Source organism: Fopius arisanus, unplaced genomic scaffold (assembly GCF_000806365.1).
Source record: "Fopius arisanus strain USDA-PBARC FA_bdor unplaced genomic scaffold, ASM80636v1 scaffold00008, whole genome shotgun sequence".
Lineage (NCBI taxonomy): Eukaryota > Metazoa > Arthropoda > Insecta > Hymenoptera > Braconidae > Fopius > Fopius arisanus.
Window position 1 is genome coordinate 1,249,978 of NW_011887747.1, and position 26,081 is coordinate 1,276,058.

Sequence of the window (26,081 nt, forward strand, 5' to 3'; positions counted from 1 at the left end):
GCATGAAAATCGAGGAGGTATTCAGTGAAATTTGAAAAATTCGAAATTTTCAAAAAAGTATCAGGAGAGCATGAAAATCGAGGAGGTATTCACTGAAATTGAAAAATTCGAAATTTTCAAAAAAGTATCAAGTGAGCATGAAAATGGAGGAGGTATTCACTGAAATTTGAAAAATTCGAAATTTTCAAAAAAGTATCAGGGGAGCATGAAAATCAAGAAGGCATTCACGGAAATTGGAAAATTCAAAATTTTCAAAAAAGTATCAGGGGAGCATAAAAATGGAGGAGGTATTCCCTGAAATTTGAAAATCCGAAATTTTTGAAAAAGTATCAGGGGAGCATGAAAATCGAGGAGGTATTCACTGAAATTGAAAAATTTAAAATTTTCGGGAAATAAAATTCACCCAGTCGATTGGTCCCTCTGACAGCGGGACTACTACTGAGACAGTTACCGAGTCGGCTGACGGGCAGACACCCCACCCTTGGGTGCGACCCCCTCTTTCTCTTGGGGTGAAGTGCCCCCTCCCGAACTGAGCCGCTCAGTGGGGGTTTGACTGACCCAACGGGCGTGTAGTACCTCACCCCACGAGAAAGAGGGGGCCGCACCCAATGGTGGGGTGTCTACCCGTCAGCCGACTCGGTAACTGCCTCAGTAGCAGTCTCGCTGTCAGAGGGACCAGTCGATAGGGTGAATATAATTTTCTGGGTTACGAAATTGGTATTCACTGAAATTTAAAAATTTTATGGAGGGGGATTAAGGGGGTTACATGGGGGCACAAAATTTAAGTGACTCTATAAAATTTTCAATTTCCGTGAATACCAATTTCGTAACGCAGAAAATATTTCTTTATGCCCAAATTTTTATAAGATCTTTTTCTATTCTCTCGAAATTATATGAATACAAAAGAAAAATCGTAATTATTCTATTTTTAATTCATAAATAAAAGAGTCTACCATCCGAGTCCGTGTTACTTTTTTTTCTATATAATTGATGAATAATTAACTAATTTATAGTGAAACTATTCTCGTGTGTTATTTGGGGAATTGAAAATTTTTTATATTAAGTACTATTAGAATAAAAAGAATCACTCGAAGATTTGTGATAATTGGGGAAATCTTTTTATTACATCAAACTACGATATAATCACATTAGATAATGGATGCGTAGCAGACAAACATACATCCACTTCATGCAGCCTCAGATACTCATCGATTTCTAATATCTCACTTCAACTTTTAACGACGTTTGCATAGTAACAAAATGCAATCATACATTATTCGTTATACACAATCAGGGGCAGTGCGAACATAATAGAAAAGAAGAAAATTTGAAAAGAGCAGCATTTACCCAGTCTCAAAAATGTTGGCCGTAAAATATTTTGTCCTCCAATTATTTTTATCGCTCCTTTCTGATATGTTCCGGGATTTGAATTATCGTCCTGTATTGATCGATTTGTAGGAATCCATTTAGTATTGTCTTAGCGGTTGGAGTATTAAACATTTGCCTTTTAAATCTAATCCGTCGACTTAATCAATCATGTTCGTCAGTTTCACAATGAACAATTATTTAATATTTATAATATGAATTCACAAATCATCCACTCCATCACTAAACATTCATCACCCACATTTTATTGTTTTGACATTGATGTTTAGACATTTTTTTTCGCAGTTTTTATTGCATTATTTCACATTGAATATAGCTGATCCTCCACCCATTCCGTCTACAGTCAAAATATCCAACATCTAATTATTGATTCTTCTGTAATACAAAAGTGTCATTTTTAGTGAGTTCACAGTTACTTTCCTCGATGCGTTGTACATCATTGCCTATGTACACTCGTTACGATTCCTTCCAGTCGTCGCATCTAGTTTATCACATGCTTCGTAACAATATTTATTATCATCAAAAAGTCTCTGCAATTAGCAGTGCCTCGCCATTTCACGAGACTGATTTTACACGATACAAGTTATCAACCGCCGATCCACGAGACAAACCACCGCCAAGGATAAACCACCCATCACGATTTAAGGTAAAAGCTTTAAAGTTCAGATTCAGTCTCATCAAGTTATCTCGGAGTTGGAGGCGGTGGTGGTGGTCATACGGCACTGCCAGTATAGAATCCAGCTTTACCAGAGAGTCCAGGATTGCGTGTCTTTCTCTTTTCGCATTCAAGAGTGCTGAAAGTATTCTGGGCAATTTGGGATTTTCTCTTGGGGTTCTGCAGGGTCATGCTGCGCTGACTAGAATTCGAACTGGAACTCGTTCCAGGTTCTGATACTCTGAGAATTCCCGAGTGGATAGTTCCTGAGTGCATAACAGAAGGGTGAACATTGCCAGAACTGATAGTCCCAAAGTTCTGATACATTCCCTGGGCCTGAATGGCCGAGATGGAAGGACTGTTGTGATGCTTCAGTATAATCGGTACCGTCTGCCCAGCTAAGGAATTGTACCGATTGTAACTCATCGGACTGTCCATGAGTGTCTCGGGCTTGAGATTTGTATCAGCATATGTTACGTGCCTAGCATCAGATATAGCTGTGATATTAGGAGAATGATTCATGAGATCATTTGAACACTTTTCGACTCTAACACCAGTGCAAAATTCGATGTACCTCGGCTCTTGTCCGACCGAGTGTTCCTTACTTTCGGTAGAGGCAATAATGTTTTGTCTCGAGTCGGATAAAATTCTAGAGTCGATGAGTCCCTCTTTATCGACGAAACCACTCAGTTGGGAGTCAACTACCCCCGGCTCTGACTTATCGGCGAACGCGAAACGAGGATCCACGACGTGGGTGTCTGGATAAGCCGGCAAAATGTGGGACAAATCTGCCTTCTCCACGTAACTGATTACCTGAGGATTGGATGCGCATATATCAGGGGCTGATTTGCAAAGCAAAGACGTGCCCTCCTCAGTCAATCTCTGGGGCCCCAGAATAACATCTTGAAATGAGAAAGGCCGTATGTTAATACTTAATGCATTTTTATTCAATTACAGCCTCTCAACCATAATTATAAAGTATTCCAATCAAGAAAGGGATGAGGCTCCATTAATGAGGAGTGCTTTCGTAATTAGAATGTAACCTAGCATTAACATAAATTTTTGAAAATCCAGCCCACCTTTGCTTGGCTCATCAAACGTTGTTGCTCGAGTTGCGTTGGGAGACTTCTGAGGGGCTCTAACGAGATATTCCGAGGATAATCCACGCTGCTCATTCAATTTTCTAGCTGCTCCAGGCACCATGACTCGTACCTATTAACCAGCAAGAATGTTAAAATAGATGAGGACGGATGGTAGGTGGGTGGTGAGAATTTTGCAGGTACCATGTCCTCGACTGTGGGAAATCGTGCCATGTAGCCGGAGACTGTGAGAAGTGCAGCGATTTCCGCAAGGATAAGAGCAAGCCCAGAAAGTTGCAAACACCAGCCGTAGTGATACTGGGGCAGGCCACTGTCCTCGGAGTTGTTCGATGTTGATGAAAGGCTGTATCTCTTGGGAGACTCGTAGGAAGCGTCGGACAGTGCCGATGCCAGAACAATCAGTCCGCATCCCATTGAAAGACCTGCAAAACAGAATCCAATACTCAGTATCATCCAGTCATCCAACAATAGCATAAAAAAAAGGTAATAACAAGTATAAATATATAAAAGGCAATAGCAATAACAACAGCAGCCTAATCTCCCCCAATTGCATTGCATTGCATTATCTCCGTAAAATATAATAATACGAAGAGCTGCAAAGAGAAGAAATGGAAAGGTAAAAGACCATTTTCAATCGTATTAAAGGATCCTCCTTAATCATACAACATTCAGTTGATCTGAAACTGTTGCTGAGTGTACAAACTGTTGATTCGGAATATTTCATTAGGCCAACAAGGAAAAACCATATCGCAGATTCTCTCTGTAATATCACTCCACCAAGGGACTTTTAATGAATACTCTGCATCGTCCATTACGCACTAATGACATCACTGACAATGATGTTTACTCCGTCGTTAATAACCGGGACAAACTCACGAAAAACTAATAGAACCTCGTTATACTTCGCAAATGAGTTTGCGGAAATTACTGTCAAGGGAGATGCAGTGTTTTTGTCGTTGATTTTTATAATATCAATACCAGTAGATCGAGTAAGTTGGTTTACCTTGTTGGGGGCGCATAATTGCATTTCATGAGGTATAAAAAGAATAACCGCAGTGGTGCGACGCTGTAATAAACTTTTTTAGCATCGCAGGAGAGATGCTGAGAAACGTGGAGAAGACGATATCGATAGACAATTCGTACACTCCGAACAATTTCCTGGTAAGCTCCCCATTGGGAGTTCGATTTCGTTTTTATTGCGATCCGATCGCTCCTCCTTCTTCCACCCCCTGCACTCCCCTCACACCTCTTTCGGCTCTTCTTTATACTTTTTACCTCCTTGAAACAGCGATTATAGTCGGAGGCTGTAGAAGACATGGGTACACGGAGTCATCACCGTTTCGATTTCGTGGTCGTGCGAGTTCTTTGCAGAATAATATGAAAAGTAGTTCCACCCAATACGATCCGGGTTTGATCGCAGAAGCAATAAAATCCCTGTGACCGAAAAGCTTCACGAAAATGTGTCATCAGAACCGCGAAAACTACACGGTGAAAGACAAAAAGAAACGCGTGACCTGAATGCAAAAGCGAATGTGTGCGGAAAGCACACATGTACGTGAAAGGTTTTCTCACCCTCTTCATTCCACATTTTCTCGTTTACTTTATCTTCTTTTGTTCTATTTCCTTTCTTAGGGTTTTAGTTTATTTTCTTCGTCTTCTGTCCTGCTGTACTACCCTTCTCTCATACGGTGCTGAAAATAAACGACGAACGAGAGAGATTAGAGGGAGTTGGGAGAGTATGGAGAGACGTAAAAATTTGCATGGACGTAAAACCAGAGTTTAAGATCGAGGTTGTATAAACGGAAAGGCAATATTGTCTTGTGCCTCGGATAGGCTACAGCCTTTGGAACATTCTGGAAGATGGGGAGGCGAATGTCTGACACCGGGACTACCGTTTTCCCTGTTCATTGCGTCCTATATGTTTGGATTTTTATGCCAGAGCATTGTCACGTTTATTATCGTCTGCCACGTTTTTTTTTATTCATTCGTATTACATTTATCCACTTTCATTCAACCTCTTGGATTATTATCGAGACCCTTGTTACGGTAATGCCATGGGATTATTGAATTCCACGGAAATGCGAGAACGATCACTGCGATTGTCTGACGGAAGGATCAGGGAATGTTCATAGATTTTGTTCATTCATAATTCAGCTCCATCCGCCTCTTTACTTTCCCCAACGATTTTTATGGTCACTGGGATTAAGGAAGCGCAGAGTGCTCGTTAGGGGGTGCCACGACGGTACCAAGAGTTTAGTACCAAATAAAAGATATAAGAAGCTGAGGAACGAGTGCCAGGAGAGTTCGACAAAATTACAATGGAGTATCCCCCCGCAACTTTTATTCCTAACTTTTTTTCACAACTTTTTGTTTCCACCCCAAAGGTGTCGAGAGGTCAGGCGCACCCAACGTCACGAGTAAAAAATAACCAGCAGACCGACAGTACCTCGTTCTACCTCTATTCCCCAGAATGAGATGAACCTAAAGGCGTCGAATTGGAGAAGCCGGAGAAAAGAGGAGACAATGGGACAGGACGACTGAATGCAATAGAAGAAGAACAATGGCTCGTCTCATATTTGAAATTCTTCCTCTTCTACCAGAATTAATGGCTACTCGTTACCGGCCAACTGTGAAGAGATGGAAACGCAGCTTGGTGGTAAGAAATAAGGAACAAAGGTCGATTAACTTTTGACGGAAAAGTCCTGGATGAAGCTAACTAATGATCCTCTTCTTTTTTTACAATGTAACTTTCGAGTCAGCTACTTTCAAAAGAGAAAATCGATTCAACGATTGCTGGATGAATCATTTGTGCCTGAAAAAACTATTGAAAATTGCCAACTATGGCAGGCAATTTTTTCCGTTCATCTTCCACGATGATGTCCTCTAGTTTACTTTTTCCTCACGTCCACATATATTCAGTTCTATTTGTTCCCACCAACTCTCATATCCAAGTCTCCTTTACTTCCACAATTTTCCAACAGACTCCTCCTCCCCAATCTTGGAGTAAATATTTACTGAGAAACGTTGGGTAGTGCAGCATGACGGTAGGCATTTTATACGTCAGGAGCGAGTAAGCAAAGAAGACTCTCACATAGCCTTATCCCAGGATAGGAGATTCCACTATAACGGCCAGTAAATAACGTTTTCTCTTCTTTTCTTCGACGGGCTTCACCCTGAAAGTAGTTGCCATTGAAGAGTGGTCTTCAGTGGATCGAGTGGGCCTCTTCTGGAGCTCCGCAGAAGATGTTTAAGGAATTTCCTCGGCGGGAGCGATAGTGGCACTCGGCTATCAACCGACACTCGACAATTCCCCCTAGATAACTTGGAGGATATAATTACTGCTCCTCAATCATACTCGGAAATTCGTTATATCAAATGGAGAGACATCCAATCGATACTTTCGTAAGGTTGATAATTCTACGGTTTGTTTGGAACGGAGGGTTGAGGAGAGGTTGAGAAGAGCCAAAGCCATTCCTGCTCTTATTAGCCATCCGAACCCCTCGACAAAGTTCAAAGCAAACGTGACGGAGTTTCGTCCCTTCGTTTTGCTGAAATAGCTTATGTTCCCGTATCCTTACCGGAACATTTTCTCCTTGCAAGGCCAAATTACCCTTCTTCATCCAATTAATTAGAAATAATTACAATTTAGGGTAGACGCTGGTAGCTGCGGAAGTGTTTTGTCCGTTGGCTATGTGATTTACGACGAGTTGATATAATTTCTGTTTCATGTCAATGACCTTCTCTTCCCAATATCTCCCGTCGCTATTTACTTTGGTATTGGTTCTTGAACATTGTCATCCTCGGAGTATTCTAGATCAAAGTTGACAAACTCCATCTTGTGCCAAAAGATAGGGTGCTCAAGAGACGCCACCTACAGAATCGTGCACATGTACATTCAACAATGCTCAATGGCAAAGGATCGGAGTACAACTGGCGAGCGGGCCATCTCTACCAACTTTGTCTCTAGAAACTTATGTCCTGAAGATCCCTTCGGTCTAGATGTATTGTGCTGAGGAATTAGTTACTACTGTCTCAAGATAGGCATAGTACGCTGTAGGGAATTACAGTGGGTAAGTTTTGAGGTGGATTACAGATGAAAATAATTCAGTGCCCGCGGATTTCTCGTTGCTGTGATCTATGTACATCTCAGTTTCAGGGTATCGAGGGTCTACACTTCATAGTCCAACGAATATTTACTGGGTAAGCCGGATGAATTCCCTTCTCTGGCACCCACTGGTGGTCATAAATTTCTCTGCCATTCCCGACGCTGGTTTATGTTTGTGGGATTAAATAACTTGAGCCAGTGGTAACATATCATACATACGGGCACTGGATATGATGTTCTACGATATTCCAGTATATTAATTTTCATATTTATGAAGTAGTTTAATTATTATTGTTGTTGAATTGATAGTAATACAGTAGACTCCCGTTGTAGTCGATAGTCCCGTTGTAGTCGATAAATTCGATCACGAGAGAAATTTATTTTCTTGGCATTATTTTAACCGTAATACACCTCCTCACCGAGCGAAACAATGCCCGGTTCAATGTTCAATGTTCAAGGTTCAATGTTGGAGTCTGGGGGTAGTGGAGTACGGGAACTGAAAGATACGTGGAAACAGAAATCGAGGAGAGGTGTTGACTATTGATGTAGCATGGCCGGATTGGCCTGAGGATTGGGTCAAGATTGGGTCAAATTTGACGCCAACATTTCCGAAGCCTTGAAAAGAGACTGGCCCAATACTCTATCGAGCCTTGAATGATAACTCCGGCCCGATTATCGGTGCCTTGTTTGTTTTGATTGTTATACCACTAACCTAGTACCTAAATCTTGTAGTAGGAGCATAAAAACGACGAACGATGCAAGCCAGTGTACGGACCAAGCATCCGAAAACCGAGTATTAGTGAACAGATGCTGACCAATACATTAGTCGAGTTTTTATAACGGGATTCTACTGTACCAATATAGTGATATGCTGAGACCTCTGAGAACAGGGTCATTTGAGTACACGTAAAATCAACGGCTCGTTGATCGAAAAAATTCAAATTTGGGAAAAACTTAGTTTATTTGTCCAGAAGCCATATATTAGACGTGTGAAGGGGACTAAAACCGAACAAATTTTTTTCCATCTTTTTAACCAATTTGAATGTTCTCTTTTCGTTTGGGCCCTATATTTACAAAATCAACGATTGCTCTTTCGTTTCTGCAAATTCACTCGAATTTCCCTTTGTACGTCCAAATACGTTCATGTGATAGATGGAGCACCTCTCCCTGGAGGTATTTTCAACTATTCTGTTTCAAATATGAATTGTATGCATATAATTTCAGGTGTTTAATTTGCCGAGCGAGATTCCGCGATCGAAATTGCGATTTAAAAACTGCATAAATTTGTTCTGACCGGATACACCTATCAATTTATTCCAATGACATCCTCGCAAATCCATTCAATTCTAATTATCTAATAACACGTATAGTTATTGGGTGAAGGAGAGCAATATGCCAAATCAGAGAGGGATATTCAATGTTGTACCGAATCGATCTCGACTGGATTGGGTTAAATACAAGTTTGGCAATCAGCGAACACAACATTGTCCATTAATTTTATGGTGATATACGTGATTATGCTAGATGCCTTTAAAGTGGCTAGGACGAAACCAGGAATATTCTAACGACGTCATTATCTCCCATCTTCTTGACTTAAGCCGTACTGCATTTCAGGAATACTTCAGTTGCTCTTCCAGAGAAAGCAAGAGGTCAAGACACTACTCACACCTCTCAGGTGAGTAATTTCAATCTACACACAGGCATTCCGTCCATATGAAGCATGTTATGCTTCAGAATGCTGATAGTTCTCATTGAATTCAATCGAAGAATGATAATTCCACGTGAATTGTCCATTGAATAGGTACTCATACCAGCGAATATGTGGCTATTGTTCGGCAATGCAGTATTGCACAGCTCGTAAAACGATTGTACCGTTGCTGCATAATTCCCGGCATTGTCGAGTCTAGCGACGTGAGTTTGGGCTAGCCTGTTTTGCCATATTTAGCCTTATCGGACGTTTACAGAATCCCTCCCGTTTGCCAATTTACGATTCCGCCTGCATGACCTTTTTTTCAATCCCGGCACGGTAACATGCAGACATTCCCTGTGAACAGATGAGGTGCGGATAGTTATTGCAGAAACAAAGGAGTCAGCTACATCTCTCTCTTCTGTAGTGAGATATCCTAAACGATCATTTGAAAGCTGATGTCATAATGAGCTTCAAAATGGTGTAGCACATGTTTCTTAAACACCAGAGTCTCTCAAAGTGTCTGAGGACTCGAAGTGAGAACGATTTTCCAAATAAGGAATATTAGACTCATTGAAAATCGAGAAATTTTTAAACAACTTCGATGTTTCAGTACTGCCCATTAAAGGAACGGAAAAACTTCACCAATAATTCAAGAATAATTTTCAGAAGAATGGTGTTACATTCGGATTGAGACGAAAGTTATGAAATATCAAACGATTTGATAAGGAATTTTTACAAATTCTGCATTGATCATCCCATTACAATGCCCGCATCTATCTTAGATTTTGATTGAGGCCCTATTTTTCAGTCTGTTATCTTCATCTCGAGACTCGTCACTGATGATTTATCGCTCGAACGTATCAGTTTCCTCAACTTCAAGTGTAGTAGCTGGAAAAAAATCTCAATCAGAGTTCCAGCGATTTGTCAATCAAAGTTTGACAATGGGTTGCATCAAAGAATAGAGTATAATTTGGAGAATAATTAGTCTCACTGACTGGTAGTTTCCTTGTTTGAGACTTCACGAAATCGCTTTGTACCGTAACTTGGAGGGATGTTTAATTGCAAATAGTTAATAACACATAAGTTAGATTTTATCCTTAGTATTTGATTTGGACGTTTTACCGCAAAGTTTACGCTCCGCTCCAGAAGGAATTGAGGTTCAGGTTTGATTGAAAATGATTATCGAAGAAATAGTATCTTTCGTGTATAAGTGCTGAAAAGCAGACATAGGAAAAAAGAATGCGCGGCGTCTTAAGATAGAATGCCTCGAGGTAGTTTTAATATATTCTTCATCCGAAAGACTTGCAGAGTATGTGGCAACACGTGGTAAAATAGAATTTTTTCTCTTTGAATGTTGTGATGAAGGCGCGTTACAGATAAGAGCTCGGCTGTTTGAACTCGTCTCGGGTTGACGTATTACACTGGGCCCGGAGGTGATGTGGTCTTTATCTCTGGTGTCTGCTTTAGTCACACCCAAAAAAGAGAAAGCGAAAACGATGAAAAAGAAATAGAAAATACTTGTCATATGCTGAGTGAAAATATCATCGTTGCATCCGGAATTCTCAACCACTCAGCGCAATATTCAGCCTTAAATAAATGACATGTACAACGAAGGAAGGTCACCACTACTAGTAACAGTTGGAAAGTGTTAGTGAGTGGGTGCAATATAGGAACCCAACAATATTGAGTACATAATCTTCTAAAAGCTGAGAAATCGAACTTTTACGTTAGTGGCTTGAAGATTCTTGAGGTGAATGGAGTTGGTAGATAAGAGAGAAAAGAAGAGAGAAGGTTCCTGTTTAAATTCTATTCCAGGCACTCGTGTAGGTAGGAAAAGAAGTACTGTTTCTCGAGAAACTTTCACGATGAAAAGTTTTCCCGACGCATTGACAAGAGCGTCCAACAATAGTGCATTTGAAAATCGTAATATTCGAAAATTTATTCGCAACGCTTCGGGGAATGAGGAAAGACAGGAGTTGGAGTTCGGAACTTTGACAAAGTATATTTTCGTGTTCTCTACCCTCGGAAATAGTCGGAGATTATGAAAGAGTTTTGGATTGTGACGTGAGGAGCCTGTCTGACGTTGTTTCTTTTTGCTTTTTAGGTTTCTGAAAGTGCAACGATGGAATGGATCCGGTTGGCGATCTATTCTATTTGGCCCAACCCACACGCACACTATCCAAACAAGGTGTTAAGTGCCTTCCCCTGGAATATCTGTTCTCACCGCAACAACGAGCGAACTCCCCGTGAGCTCATCCCGCTTGGCTAGCTAAGGTGACGGTCAACTTGGCAACCTGGAGGTTTGATTCCAAGTGTCCATCAGGGGGCTATCCAGAGCCCACTAACAGTGGAATTATTGGAAAGCGGAGACCCCAAACGTCACAGGATTAAAAGTGAAAACCAACGGGACGCCCGAAAATTCATGGAACGAGGTCAAGTACAGTGGAAAGAGTAGAGAAGTAGAGAATATATACGTGAGCTTAAAAACTTTTCCGCATTCCTTACTACTTTTCTGCCAAGTAAAAACAACCATACAGAAAAAAAGAATGTATAAACTACGTATGAAAAGCAGCACGATCAATCGCCCTGTTCTCCCGTCGTAAATGGGAACACATGTTTTTTGTCTGACCCAAACCAGTGTTGAACTACTGTATAACTGTAGATTTTCCAAATAGTCTATGTCACGGGGGTATGCCAGAACGAGTGAAAAAAAAGGAGGATAAATCGGAGAAATGATGAATGCAGTTGGCAGTTTTGGACTGCGCGCCTTTGTGTCGAGATATCGTGATTTAAAAGCGCAGGGTAGAATGGAAAGCCGCGGATCGTAGAGGGCTCGTAAAAGAGCGTGTCTGCAAAAGTATGAGGTCGAACAGAATCAACTGACGTTTATTATGCCCCGCCCTATGCAATGTTTGACTCGAATGCATAATATACGCTGAATATGGGAAAAATTAATAAGGAGATGGATATTCATTAAAAAAATGGGTGGAAGGGTGGGCATGAAAGGGCACTTTTCACAGTGAAGTACATTAAAAATTGTGCTTAATTGGACTATACGACGATGTGAAAGGGTTAATAACGTTGTTGGCAACACAGGAAAATTCGTGGATCACTGGAGAGCGGCTGTTGGCGGTCGATGAGCGACCTGAGTGAATGGGCTCCTCAACTCTCGGGACGACCGGATAATGAAGACTTTGGGAAGGGGCATGGGCAAAGTTCCATCTCCAGCCCCAGCATATCGTCTCTGCCATTACTCCACGTCCCATCCTCTTTCCCTCTTCACCCACAAAACTACATGTGCTAACCCTCCAGCGAAATTATGATTATACCACAGCTGGAACTTGGAGTTCGCTACTTCGGTGGATGGTGTGTTCTTCTGGCATTCAAGTGTGCATTTCCATTTAAACCATATTGCCACCCGATTCTCACATTCTCCAAACTCATCCACCAAAACGTACGTCACATCACTGTCACTCAACGACTTACCTCAACATCTCGTGGTACGTTGACTCTACACTTGCATTGCATATTGAAATAAGGAATATTTATTCCTTTGTTTATGCTTCTACTGCATCATACACTTTTCTGGATTCTTTCTCTCACAATATTTATGTATAAAAGAAAATGGGGCGATGTATTATTTTTGAAGGTATCTAATAAGAAAAAAACACGGAACATTCTCACATTAACGATTACAAAGAACCACTATAAACGGTCTTCTCAAGAGGTTAGTCTCTCATATTAAGTAGAGTGATGAAGACTTTTTAATAAAGAGCCAAGTTTTCTTTACAAGTGTTTTCCTACCCACGTTCCAATATGACCGTGCCAAGGGATGTGCACAAAAAAATTTGAAGACCACTGTCATAATAATGAAATCAGCGAGCGGTGCGTTGTGAGTGGAAATAAAAAATAGAGGAGTCGAAAGAAGCATTGAAGTGGGAAATGGTGTTATGTAAGATAAAAAAGCGACTCAAAGTCTCCCTATACGATTTAATAAAGTGAGCAAATTCGTGGGGTGAGAAGAACGGGAAAAAAAAGAAGGATGAGAGTGAAGATGGACATCGATCAAATGCGAGCGCGGTGTTCTTCGGGGTAAGAAAAACGCCTGTTTAGCATAAAAAGGTCATTTGGTACGAGAAGCCATGGGTTTTCACGGCGGCAAAATTCCACTAATGCTCTCCCTTCTCCTGTGGTTCTACCTTTTTCTCTTAGCAATTCTCTCCAACAATCCACCGTCGAGTGGGTTTTCTATCTCTCCCAGTACAAGTATCACGTTTCCGACTTTCCACCTCGCTTGCTCCTCTCAGTACTCAGAAAGCATACCGCATAGAGAGTAGAGAGTGCAGATGATGTAGCTCTCTCAGTCGCCGGTATTTCGTCACTGGTGCTCATTTTCAGCGATATTCGCTTAGGCGATGGAAATAGGACCACAGTGGCGTCCGAAGGATTACCAAGCTTTCATTAAAAGCCCAGAATTATAAAGCTGCCAAAGTTATTTTCATAACATCAAAACATTCGGTCGCCTCAATATGTGAAGCCTCCGCAGCTTATATTCCTTCATCATTTTTTTAATATTCTTTTGATGCTTTGAGGCTCCATCTATCCACGGCTCGTTTTAATCAGTCGCTACTTTCAATGCTAACAGTTCCTCCACTGCTATCGTATTTTTTTAATTCATTTGATTAATTATACTTTAGCCTTATTCATTTCAGTTCATTCGGCTAATTTAAATCGACTTTGACTGATGATCATTAATAAATATATTCAATTTCTATTATCAAGTACTAATCCGTTTTGTTTGATCAAAACCTGATTCTGCACACCTGATCAAATCCGAATCGAATCAAGGCGTTACATACTTAATCAAGTCCTGATCAAGTTGTAGGATCAACAGTGATTCCATTATATATGTGATCCAACATCAAGTTTGACTTGATCCAAACTTGATCCACATCTGAGCTGAATTTTCACTCGGGATATTCATTGCGCAGACTATCAATATCATCTCGCGCGTGACAATATTACCTGGAGACATACCCATGTCAATTGGATCAGGCTGCCTCGACTGTTGAAGGTGGAAAATCATATTAGAGTGAGAAATTCTGTAGTGAAACTCGCTCCATCTTTTTTTATACCTTGAAAAGATTACGCGTCGTGTATTACGGCAGTAGAGTGACATGGCAGAGAAAAATATACATTCATTATCGTGCAGCCACCCCGGTGAACTCCGTCCTTTTTATCCCTCTAGTGAGGGTGGATAAGACGAATGAGAATAACTTGAGAATTGTGGAAGTGGAAAAAAAGGAGCATTTGAAATACTGAATGAAGTGGAGCGGGACAGACTGGAGAGAAAAGCCCTCGTGTAGATTTTCACCGTACTTGATTTACAATGTTTGGCCTCGAATATTAATTCAAACTTAAGATAGCGTTGGGTGCTTTTCTCAGATCCCCCACCGTGAAACTTTAAAGCGTACTTTTGCATAATTGAACATTCTTTGCAGGACTGAGTTTGCCGTAAGAGATTCACAAGGGTATAAGTAAGGTTTTGCGGTGAATGCAGATGTGTCTCTACAAACTAGGACACACCCTGTTCTCTTCTTTAAAAAATTCGTCAATATTTAATAAGTTACTGCGCAACAGCTGGTGAATATTCTGGTCGAAGATATTGACAGTTATTTATTATTCTCAACGGTAATGTGGCTAAAATCACATTGTTTTTAGAATAATTTCATTGTAGATGTTTGACGCTTGTCAATATAATTCTATATAATTATACACCAATTTCAGTTGCTTCATGGTTTTTGAGATTTATCAAAACGTTATGTTGGTTGAATTATCCAAAAATTTCGTTCACTCTTAACAAGTTGAGACATTGAATTCAGTTTTTGTTTTACATAGCGATTGGTCTTGGATGAGTCAATTAAATCGAAACAATATGAAAATGATTCTATAGAAAACGGAGGACTCCTACAATTGTGGATATACTGTGCGAATGTCTATCTGAATACACCTGAACACTCGAATACACAGTAATATCGACTTGAGTATATGTATTCCAAAATAATAGTATAAAAAACAAGAATGAGATGGGTTCCCAGTAAGTGGACGAAATAGAGTTGAAGTTTGGGGTCTTCCCGTGGAATTTTCGCTTGATTCGGCAACGAAGAGTAGCGGAAACGGATGGAATCCAGTGGAATAGGGGATAGTGGGGTGAAGTAGAAAAGAGTGCACGTGAAAAACTGAGGTCGTTCTCAGTGGAGGGCATGAAATCGTTAAAAGGAATGCGCAGTCAAGTAAAAGGGGACTCTACTTCTTCTAGCACCCCCAGGAAGGATCGAATGTATCGATGGAACTGGAGGGAGAAGGAATGACCCAAGAGAAGCATAAAAAGCGGTAAAAGAATTTTTAAGAGACAAGCATTTTGAAGGAATAACAGAAGTAATAAAGTAGCTAGGGCAAAAATGTGCTCACATTGTGAATAAAAATGGGGGACTAGTAATAACTATTAAATGATCCTTGATGAATTTCTAAGGATTTTATACTGGTTCAGTGTGTGTGACGAAAAAAAAAAAACTGAGTGCAAGGAAGAAAAGGAAATGGGGCGACGCGACGACTCGGAGAACATCGCACGCGGTTAGTCTTTCGCAGAGTCATTATGAGCTTGTTTCTCTTTTCTCCTTTCCGTTTGGCATTCTTCATTCTTTTTGTACAACCTGCATCCTCTGGGTAGTCTTTCTGCTAATCCACTACTATGCCGCACTTCTGGTAATGCGTTTCCTGCTACATTAACCCCGACTTATCCACTCTCTTGCCACGTTCCTTCACATACATATTAAATGCTTGTACATACCGATGCAACCTTCATCCTGAAATCATGGAAACTGACGTACACAGAGGACTGCAACTACGTGCTCGTCTTACCTAAAGAGTACGATGCACTCGAGTGAGAAGGCTTGTTGCCCTAGAAAATCGATTTATTCCCGAGAGTGCGTTATATATCCTCTGTTATTCCTGCATCACAAACTTGCATGCAATCGTTCAGCCGTAACTTTACGTTTGTAATTCTCAAGGAAATTTCATTCAAGTTTGTGACGAGCTCAGTATATTTGGGGGAGTTGGAAGTTTGAGAATACTTTGTGTTAGTTATTCCAAGTGTTTCAACTCCAAACCGTTCAAATTTTATTTATTGAACATTTTCGAGGAGTGCCATTAATCATTAATTGGTTTAAAGTTTAATAAACTGTAAAGTAAACGGCAAAATGGTTTAAGCTGAAAAAGTTTATTTTCTTTCTTCACATTTACTAAATGCCATAACTTATGGAAGCCACAGTAAATTGCAATGGTGCGGTTGTCACGACACGAGTTTCAGACGTGGTGATAGGTGTGGCCAGTAACTTGGTCCATGCAGGGATTGTACCAGTCGTCCTATAATTTCTCGTGTCGACTGACTAAGCATTTCCTATCGGAGGATGGTGTGGTATGGTTCACCAGCATATAGTTCTGCTTTCGGTCGAATAGTCTGGCACACAAGAGGTGTTCTCCACCTTCGCCTGGTCATTCTCTTACTTCTGTTCTCCCCGATGCCACTTAACTTCCAGTCCCATCGCCAATACCACTCGTCTGTAACGCGATTCATTGCCTTAGGACATTATTGCCGATCGTGATCGACCCACACTAATTGTTACTTCCTCCCCTGGCACTCTCGTTTCCGAATTAAACTCGCCTGCAATTGACTTCTAAGTTGGGTATATGTTGCTCGATGTAACAGCGCTTGTCGTGTCGTCACAGAAATTTAATGTCATGAAGGATTGACGTAGTCATCGAATATACTGAATATTTCAGAACATAGTGAATAGTTCGGCATCATAATAGACTGATAAAAGATCTGTGTAATTGAATTCCACAACAAAAATCGATTCATGGTAACGGTATGCCTTAGCTAAACTTGGAATGGTATTTTCCGTGAGACGAAGAGAAAAACTCCACAAATGACATGGATTTCGAAATTAAATAAAAAATCTTCATCTCATTCCCTTGAATATGAGGTGGAACATTTATGTTTGCCCTGTCTCGAATTTAGGAGCATTTCCAGTGTATTGATAGATTATTTACTATTCAATCAATCAATTACTACTGATTTTCGAAATAATCGGATATTCGCACGGAATTTAAAGTTCTTGAGGAGACTATTCATATTAATGTGCCACACGTGATTCACGGCTTGATAAATGGAATTGATATATTAAATGATCAATTAATCGTGCCTATTAGGCAACTTTTGAGGGCCTTATAAGCGAAGAATCTGTCGATAGATGAGTGTCTCGTTAGGCTATCGATTACCTCGCAAATCGAGCGTGTAATTGGTCGACAGACAACCGCCCAGTTACACCCCCTCTCGCTGCAACATTTGCCTATCTCTTTTTCTCCGAAACTTGCTAGATAGTTAGACACCAAGCAGAGAGACAGGAAAGGGACATTCACGGGAAATTAAAAGTTGAGGTTTAACAGTGTCTGGAACCAAACGCTCCCTTACCCCACATTTCGCTCGTCTCCCACACCTGAAACAATTACAACTATGCTTCAACAATTTATAATTTCTGGGTCTCTGACAAGCCAACTTCTCATTCCCGCAGAGCCATTTCCGGTTCCTCTGTAGTCCTCCAGTGTCTTCCTCTCGCTATCTTTTTGGTGGGACGTAGGTTAAATATTATTGCTCTACGAGCCTCTGTGGATAATTTCCCTCATTTATTCCCTCGGCTCAGGGCATGCACCGGGATATTCTAGGGGCCGAATCCTCGAGGATTCCTTGCTTTACCCGACACAAAACTAAACAAAATCTACACTGAACTCTTTAAATCTTTACATGTCTTTAAATTTTAGTTACCAAAAAAAAACTCCTCATTTCTTTATAAATTCAGATAACTCCCTCATTTCTAGGTACCAGAAAGTATTCTCTAAATGAATATTCAATGACTATTATGATATACGCATTTACTGTAATAGTTAATGATTACAATTGAAGAAGATAAAAAACATAAATTTTCAATTTCATTGGAAATTGAAAATTAGGTTTCTATTATCTTCCGGAGACGAATGGATCGAGTAATAGAATATTGAAATTTCAGTGGAATTTTAATATGATTAAGATTTCCGGAAAATGTACTCGACTTTTCTATTTCTCTATTTAATTATGTCGTTCGATTATTGTTTTCAAATATCATCCAGAGTTAAGTCTACCGTAAAGTGCATTAATCGCATACGTTTTAGGACTTCACCGTTCTATTCCTTAATTTTCTCCTTCACGTCATCACGCATGGACTCCGGAGCCGATAAAAATAAAGAATTTATCAGCTGCTAGATCCTGTTCTGTGATAACGATAGGACGAAAAGCAGTCTTCGAAATCTGCTGGCGATTGTGGTAAATCCACGAGAAAGACTCGAGGTAAGATTGGGAGTTCAGCGGAGAGACCAAATCCATGGAATTTCAGAAGCAGACTAAATCAGACTAATCCCGTAGACCAGGCGAGTCTTATCCCACTCACCTTTGGATACTTCTTATCTAGCAGTCTCATCTCCAACTATTCCTTCCTTCATCCTCCATTTTCCATCTCCCCGAAGACGACTTACCCAAACTCTTTGTGCCACTTCTGACTGTTGGACACGCAATTACGTGTTTTGAGAGAGCCCCGGCATCTTCAGAGTTGGTCTTTGGTGCGCTTCCACCAAAGGTTTTTTTTTACATGCCTGAGAAATCTCGAGGGAAATCGTCTACAGTCGAGGTGAAATGTAAGGTCAATAGCGACATGTCGGCAAAGAGCGTTGGAAATTAGAATATGAACATGAGGGAATTGACTTCTTTATTGAAGAAATGCAACAAAAGTAAACGAATCTCTAATAGAATTTTTAATAATTTCTTTAAAAAACTTTTTAATTCATTAACTTTCGTCGAATTATTCTCCTTATTTTTTCATTTGCGTGGAAAAAAATTAACGCTTTCTAAACTAATCTGAACAGTAATTACCTAATAATTAATCAGTGCGAGAGTGATTTTACTGGAGTCCTGGAGAAACTTGAGCAACTTCACAAAAATAAAGTACCTGCCTGCGGCTATGCATATAATGAGGAGAAACGTCTTTCCTTTTTTTCCGCTTCTATTCTCAGTTTTTCCCCCCCTGTAAATGTCGCTGGAGAAGAGCCTGCGTAATCACTGTTGAATTCCCAAGACGAATTTATCTAATTGAATTCTCCGGAGTGTATTAACGGGAGAACGCGGCTCTCCTTTCAGCAGAAGCTTTTATTCCCAGTTTCTCGATTCATTGCACTATTCACTCGGACTCTCGATCCATGCTACTTGATCGCTAATCAAGGTTCAGTTAATTATTCGAAGGCTTCAGCTCAGAAACTTCCGTCAATTGTACTTCATCCCTTCCGCAGGATATTTTCAACGATCCATTCCTAGAATTTTTCAATTTACTTAAAAGAATTTTCACTGATCAAAATAATTAACTGAAGTTTCGGAGTTCAATTGGAACTTGCAAGTTATAATTGTTTGCAAGAATTCGAATGTGAAATTAGTAATCGTTAAAATATTCATGTGGAGGCATTGAATTTAAAAATATTTTTGGTAACCTTAACAAATTATTATTTTTTTTATAGAATAATATTGGGAAAATATTTATATTTCAAATCTAATTTACATTTTAATGTTTTTTTTTCTCGGTGTACGATTTATTGCTAGACTTTAAAGAATGAGTTTGATGAGAAATCCTAGGGCTTCTGATCCAAGCACCTCAATTACCGCAACCCCCTCCGGTTCGTTGAATTGACGAATCGGTCCCAACAGTACCGTAAATCCCCACACTCATCAGCTTACACACCAGGTTTATAAAAGAGTGAAGGGACTTGAGGAGAGAAAAGCAATCATCCACTAGCCTTTTCTCAGTGGTCTCAAGGAATCCATCCCCCAAGCGGACCTCAACCCGCAAGAATTCAAGTTCCTTTTCCACCGAATAAATGTGAAGGGTAGTGTGGGTAGTTTCCGAGGATTGAGTAACTCCATTGTTACCCCGTGGGTTTTCAATGACTCGGCCATTACAGATTGTTCACGATCATCTCATGGAGTGAATACAATACCCGCATGAGGTCCTTCAACATTCGCTGATGTGGTGAATTGATATCTGGCATAAATAGAGTCATGTATATAAATATACACATGAGGAAACTTTCAGGTTCAACTCTGTCCATTGACAGGCGCACGTGCCTTTCTGGATTCTTATGAACGAAGGGGAAAGCCAGTGGGAGAGAGATCAAGAGAGGTATTGTTAGATGGAAACAGTGGAAAGTGGGGTTGATACACAGAGACACTCGACGTGAGAAAAAGATGGGCCGAGAGGAGTTGGGCTGTACGTGACTGGCCAGCAAGAACTCACTTTCTATTCTTTCACGTCCCTCTGGCTCTCCGTTTGTCTTTCCCTCAACACTTTGCAGCCTCCAGAGTACCATTCATTCAAGCGTACCACTATTTTCTTTCTATTTATTCTCTACGTTTCCAGTGTTTTAACTGTTGGAGCTGTTGGGATACTCACCACCGAGAAGGAAAAGTCCACACGCGATCACTGTCTTGTGATCAGCGTAGCAGTGACCTATGAGGGCGCAGAATGTCCCTGCCAGGATGAGAATAACTGCTGCTACTTGGAAGGGTGCAGATATCCTGAAAGGAGAAATTCGTTTTGTCAATAGTATGCAATTGGGGAAGTCTCAGGTGGGGTTGGAGGAAGATAAGCTGATGCGCGTAGAATAGAGAATAAGATAATTGAAAAATGAATGATTTCATGAATTGAGATGAACATTTGTTATATAATGTTATATAAATCAGATTGATCTAGTAAGAACTCCTGGAGGAAAAAGTCCACCTCACGCAATAAGAATCAATAACGGTACAAACACCATGACAGGGAGTGATTTAATGAAAATCCCAAGGGCCCGTCGCTTGCTTTCTCCAGAAATATAATAAAACTTAACTTAGTTCCGCCGTTTCATTCTGTTTTTCTCTATTTTATGGAGAGATTCATTCCACATAACCATCCGAGAAAAAAACCGAAACGTCAACTATTGTTACCTCTGTAGAATTGTGGAAAAGTTTCATTCATTTTTTCACCTCGATTTGCTGTTTACTTTTATTAAGGTGAAATAAAGAAGGTAAAGGAGAGAAATAGCTAGCAAATACATACTGGCACAGTACAGACAGTGGAACTCCTCACGCACAATCATGTATACCTAAAGTCACGCATATGGATAATATATAGATATTATATTGTCTGTTGGAACATAAACAGTGAGAATCGTAAAACGTAAATGGAAGAAAAAAACATTGAGGAACGCAGGAACAAAACGACACGGAAAGTATACTCAATATACAATAAAAGACACTAATGAATGAACACAAATATGTGATAAACTTTTGAATATAGTTTGGAGCGCGTACTAAAGTGTTCAGTATAATTTTTCCACTCTTCTGTCGTATGTACTGTAGTAAAAAGTGTGGAGAAACAATTGGAGGTTGTTACCTACGGCATTGTGTTAACGTAACACCAAGTATTACTGTATAATCATTCGTATACGTTGTTACATTCGGGTAAATGAAGCACGTTCCTGACGTAATGCTTCGTCATACAAATATCACTGTCCCGTAATTATTCATCTCTGGTTCACGAGAATCATTATAATTAGACGATTTTCACCTGCTGTGCACCAGAATAAAGATGGTTAAACGATGATAATTCAAATATTCAAGCGATGATGATTTTTGTTAAATTAATAAATTAATATATAGCTATCATTTATTCTGCCATTAGATTTTGAGTGTTTGAAGATGGACATGAAGTTCCCTAATGAGAGTGACCAAGATGTGTACCAGAACTGTCGGTGAAAATGTGTTAGCAGCGAAGTAAGATACCGACGGAATCGTTAAAGGTGAGCCAATTAAGTTACATTACATAAATGACCATTTCGGTGGGGTGTGAACTACCGTAATAGAATGTTTGGGTGGAGCTCATCTCTCAGTTGGGTTGTACGTCACTTTCCCATGGCCATAACAGGGATCCTCGTTAATAACCCGACGAAGCTTGGAACACACTCGCCCTCGCAGTTCCATTGTCATAGTAAATAACAATAAAACTTTATTAATGCACTAGTTGGCCAGAGCTGGCAGATATCCAGGCTTTTACATACACGCATGTGAATGCTTCAAATATATATAAAAAATTCAGAGTGTACTACGAAACTGGGAAATGTTGCACTCATCGTACGTTACATTTTGCGATTCAACATTCGTCTAGTTTTACTTTATGCTAACCTAGATGAAATGTTGGTACTCTGGTCTTAGGGTTTGCTCGTGCCTATACGGACCTCTTTGTATAATTCAAAACGGTTATTCTGTTTCATACGAAAACCTCCTTTTCCTTACTAGAACTATATGCATCTAACAACCAACGTAGAAACCCTCGTTTCTCTCTTCACTCTCTTTACTTCTGCAAAGTACATGTGCACGTGTTTCGGGGATAATCGGAATACTCGAGCAAATGCCACTGCAGCTTTCCTCGAGCTTCCTAAAACTTTCATTCTTTCACAATCTCGCTACTGTAGATTTATCCTGTACAATGAACAGTATTTTCATGGAATCCGGCAATGGAAGATAAATATTTTATGAGCTGTTTGCTGATTTAATTCATGCTTTATCGCAACAATGAGATTTCGGTATCCTATTAGGAAGAAATTGAAATTTTACCAACGGTGTGAAGCTTAACAGCGAAACTGTCGGAGAATAATCGATCATTTTGACGCATTCATGAAATAACTACCGAAAAATACATGTAAACGTCCTAACGAGTTTCGGTGATATTATGCTTGCAAGTCAAATTAACATAATTCGACACCTTCTCCGGTAAACAGTTCTACACTGAGAGAAATATTCAATAAAAATTACGTGTATTTTCCGTAATCGTTAAGGGAACTGAAAGTTCCGTTATTTTTACTAAATATTTCTCTCCGTGTAGAGAATAACCTTCAGTATATTTTGTTTCGTTGTTGATATGAGAAAAATTTCTCCTGTCGGGATACAATCGTGAGAAATCACGTGAATACAGGATATTGGTTGTCAGGATATTGGATGTATCGAAGACGAGAAGGGACAAAAATCGTTTTCATCTCCTCGATTCAATAGCAATCAAGAGGAAACAAAGGATTGAGAAAATGGAGAACGAGCTGTGTGTCGTACACAGTTAAGGGTGAAATCACTATTGGAAAAAAAAAACGCTGAGAAAAGAAAGAATCAACGGTAGATGGTGAGAGAAAGTAGAAAATTGGAAAAAGTGCAACAATGCAGGGAAGACAGGAGGTGAAGCCTATATTCCAATATTATTCTAAAATTAGATTTTTCTTGTATCCACTTTTTCTTTCTATATTAAGCCGTATATATGACGATCGATAAACTCTGTAAAGAGGAAAGCGAGAGATAAGGTAGAAAAATGGAACGTGTGGAGTGAGATTTTGTTGGACAAATTGAAGTCGTGTCGACTGTGGGTTAAAAAGGATTTATATCGTTAAATATATTTCCGCCCCTTCCTCTTTTTTTTATCATTCGCTTTATCCTTCACCTTTTTATTGTAGTGAGGCCGGAGGCGAAGCAGACACGCGGGTCTGACGAAAGTTTTGCCGAGGATTGAAAGCTAATTGGGAAAACTCTCTAGGTGTGGAATTGAATCGAGCATAACCATGGGCCTGTTAGGATGGAGTTGCTTCCTACCACTTAGGTACTCACTAACTTTTACCTCAAAATCTTCTCTCACAAATCCTCACACCATACCACCCTATTGTCCCCGGCTACGTCTTATCTTTTCGGTCTTGCATTAAATCATTACTCGGTTTAATTTGCTGCCACTCAATGCCAGAGCTGCGTGCACCAGGAGATATAATTGATGCATTGGAATATGGATGCTGAGGGTGACCAACGGCGTCGAAAATATTCCATTAAAAATCGAACTGATGAAGGTAATAAGTAGACCGGAACAAGGCGTTTTGATTAGGCATTTGGAAGAAGGGAGTTTCAAGAGTTGTGCCGGTGGAATTGCTCATCCGTACGGATAAACACCAGTGGAATCTCATTCGTATTTGCGTTTCCTTTCGGAAGGGTGACTCGGGGCGGCACGTTTTACAATTTGCATCAAGTGAAATGGGAGAAGGGTGAGCAAAAAAGGTGGGAAAAGTTATTAGTCCTAGAACACAATTAATTCACGGAAAAAACTAGGAGGAGAAATTTAGATAGAAGGGGTAAAGTAGTGGGAGAGGGGGGAGGTGTAATTTTTTAGAAATAACGAAAGTATTAGAAGTATCGAGGGGAATTGATATCCTCCTGGGTTGAGTGGTTCCTGGGTTCTATGGCGGTCAGTATATTACAAGTAAACAGGTCTGACCAGACCAGTATATTATTATTGAACGTTGCCTGATGTCTAGTGGCGACCAGTCACTGCCAAAAAGCAATCCACACAGCCAAATCCAAAGACTATCCTCCGTTGCAATCGGGAATTATGTCCTCTATTTTACGCGGCTGAAACTATTAACTCGAGGTTTAAACCGCTTCATCCAGCCCATCCCCACGATTAATTCAATTTCTGGTTGATCAATATGGGAATGAAAATTAATAAAATTATTGAATCATATCCGATGGTTCCCCAGAGGTTTTAGTATTCATCGAATTGATTACCAGCCTCGTCAAAAGTTATTCTCATCCTGTTGAATATCAGAATACAGTACATTGAAGCAACAACTTCCAATTATAAAACGTCCCAATGAATTTTGAATGGAAATATAAAAACAGGATGAGTTCCAAGTGCCATTTTTGTTTTGATTTTTCGCAAAATTTCAATAGAAATCCTTGCCTTCCTAAAGTCAATCTCCATTGCGGTATAGATAATCCTTTTAATTGATGACTAAACAGACTGTATCCCAGTAATTGCACTCTGAGTTTCCAAAATTGCACGACTCAATAGAAACTTCCTGATGGGGTGGATGGCATACAGTGGATGGTATGGAGAATGGAAATGGGAAGACATGGACAAGGTCTAGATACTTGACGATGAAGTGAAGCTCTAACAACCTTAAACCAAAGACTGGATTCATGCAGAGTAGAAGAGCAGAAGGGAGTAAAGAGGGGAATTCACTAGCCCGTTGGAAAACCCAGAATATGTGGTGGTATGCGTTATAAAGGGAGTGCAGTACGAGAAGTTTGCCCTCGAGTTTGTACATCCCTCGGACGATGCTGCTATGCATTTCTATCGACTACTTAACCCCCGGAAAAGCTCTCCTACCGACGTTATTTCCGGTTGTACATGAGACCAGGGGACGAGTGAAGCTGGCTCTTGGTGGTACATCCCGCTCGGCAAATATCCGTATAAGCTCGTCCGCAAATTTCTCATTCCTGAATCAAAAAAAAAGTCTCTTTCGACATTATTCCCCTCAAACAAAGGACAGTTAATCCGATATTAATGGAAGTACATTTCTAACTCCGTTTTTTTTTACTCTATTTACCCTCCAGAAGTCTTGATTAGTATCGAAATGAGGGAAAGACACGCAGGCATCAGGATATGGACAATACGGAGGTAGGAATTTTTCTCTTCTTTATTGATTTGTTTCCATCCGTTTCGTTCGTTTTATTTCTTTTTACCGCCGACGCAGAGGACGACGCAGGAGCGTAAATTATTTGATACCATTCTTTTCACCGGGAGTACTAATGGCCGTCGCGATGCTCGTTCGACGATTAATGGCAAAAGCTCCGAATGCGCCATAGGCGGATTCGAGGAGTCGGTTATATCTCTGTTAGAAAAGGACCATAAGGCTTTAATATGACCTACCGATATTTTCTTCTTCTATCCACTCGGCTCTTATTCCTGTTGACCAGCGAAATCTATTCCCACTCATGGGTATCTTTTCAGTGCGCTCTAGAATTCATCACAAAATAATAATCACGGGTTGTCGATGCAGTGGTCATATCATTGAAAAACGGGCGTTGTTGAAGTGTGTCCTAAGGTAATAGTGACCAAGCCTGTGTAATATTAATCAAGTCCTTGTATCAGTGAACAAACACAAGAA

General features: G+C 40.1%; 1 protein-coding gene across 1 annotated transcript in view; it reads right to left on the reverse strand.

Annotated features, from left to right (window-relative positions):
- Positions 1–1,186: 1,186 nt before the first annotated feature.
- Positions 1,187–26,081, reverse strand: part of LOC105273961 (uncharacterized) — a 47,173-nt gene continuing 22,278 nt past the window's right edge. The window contains exons 3-6 of the mRNA XM_011316713.1: positions 20,522–20,646; positions 3,325–3,563; positions 3,121–3,253; positions 1,187–2,943 (exon numbers count right to left, since the gene is read on the reverse strand). Of these exons, the coding sequence (XP_011315015.1) occupies positions 2,099–2,943; positions 3,121–3,253; positions 3,325–3,563; positions 20,522–20,646 (1,342 nt within the window). The 3' untranslated portion in view covers positions 1,187–2,098. The remainder of the gene's footprint in view (positions 2,944–3,120; positions 3,254–3,324; positions 3,564–20,521; positions 20,647–26,081) is intronic.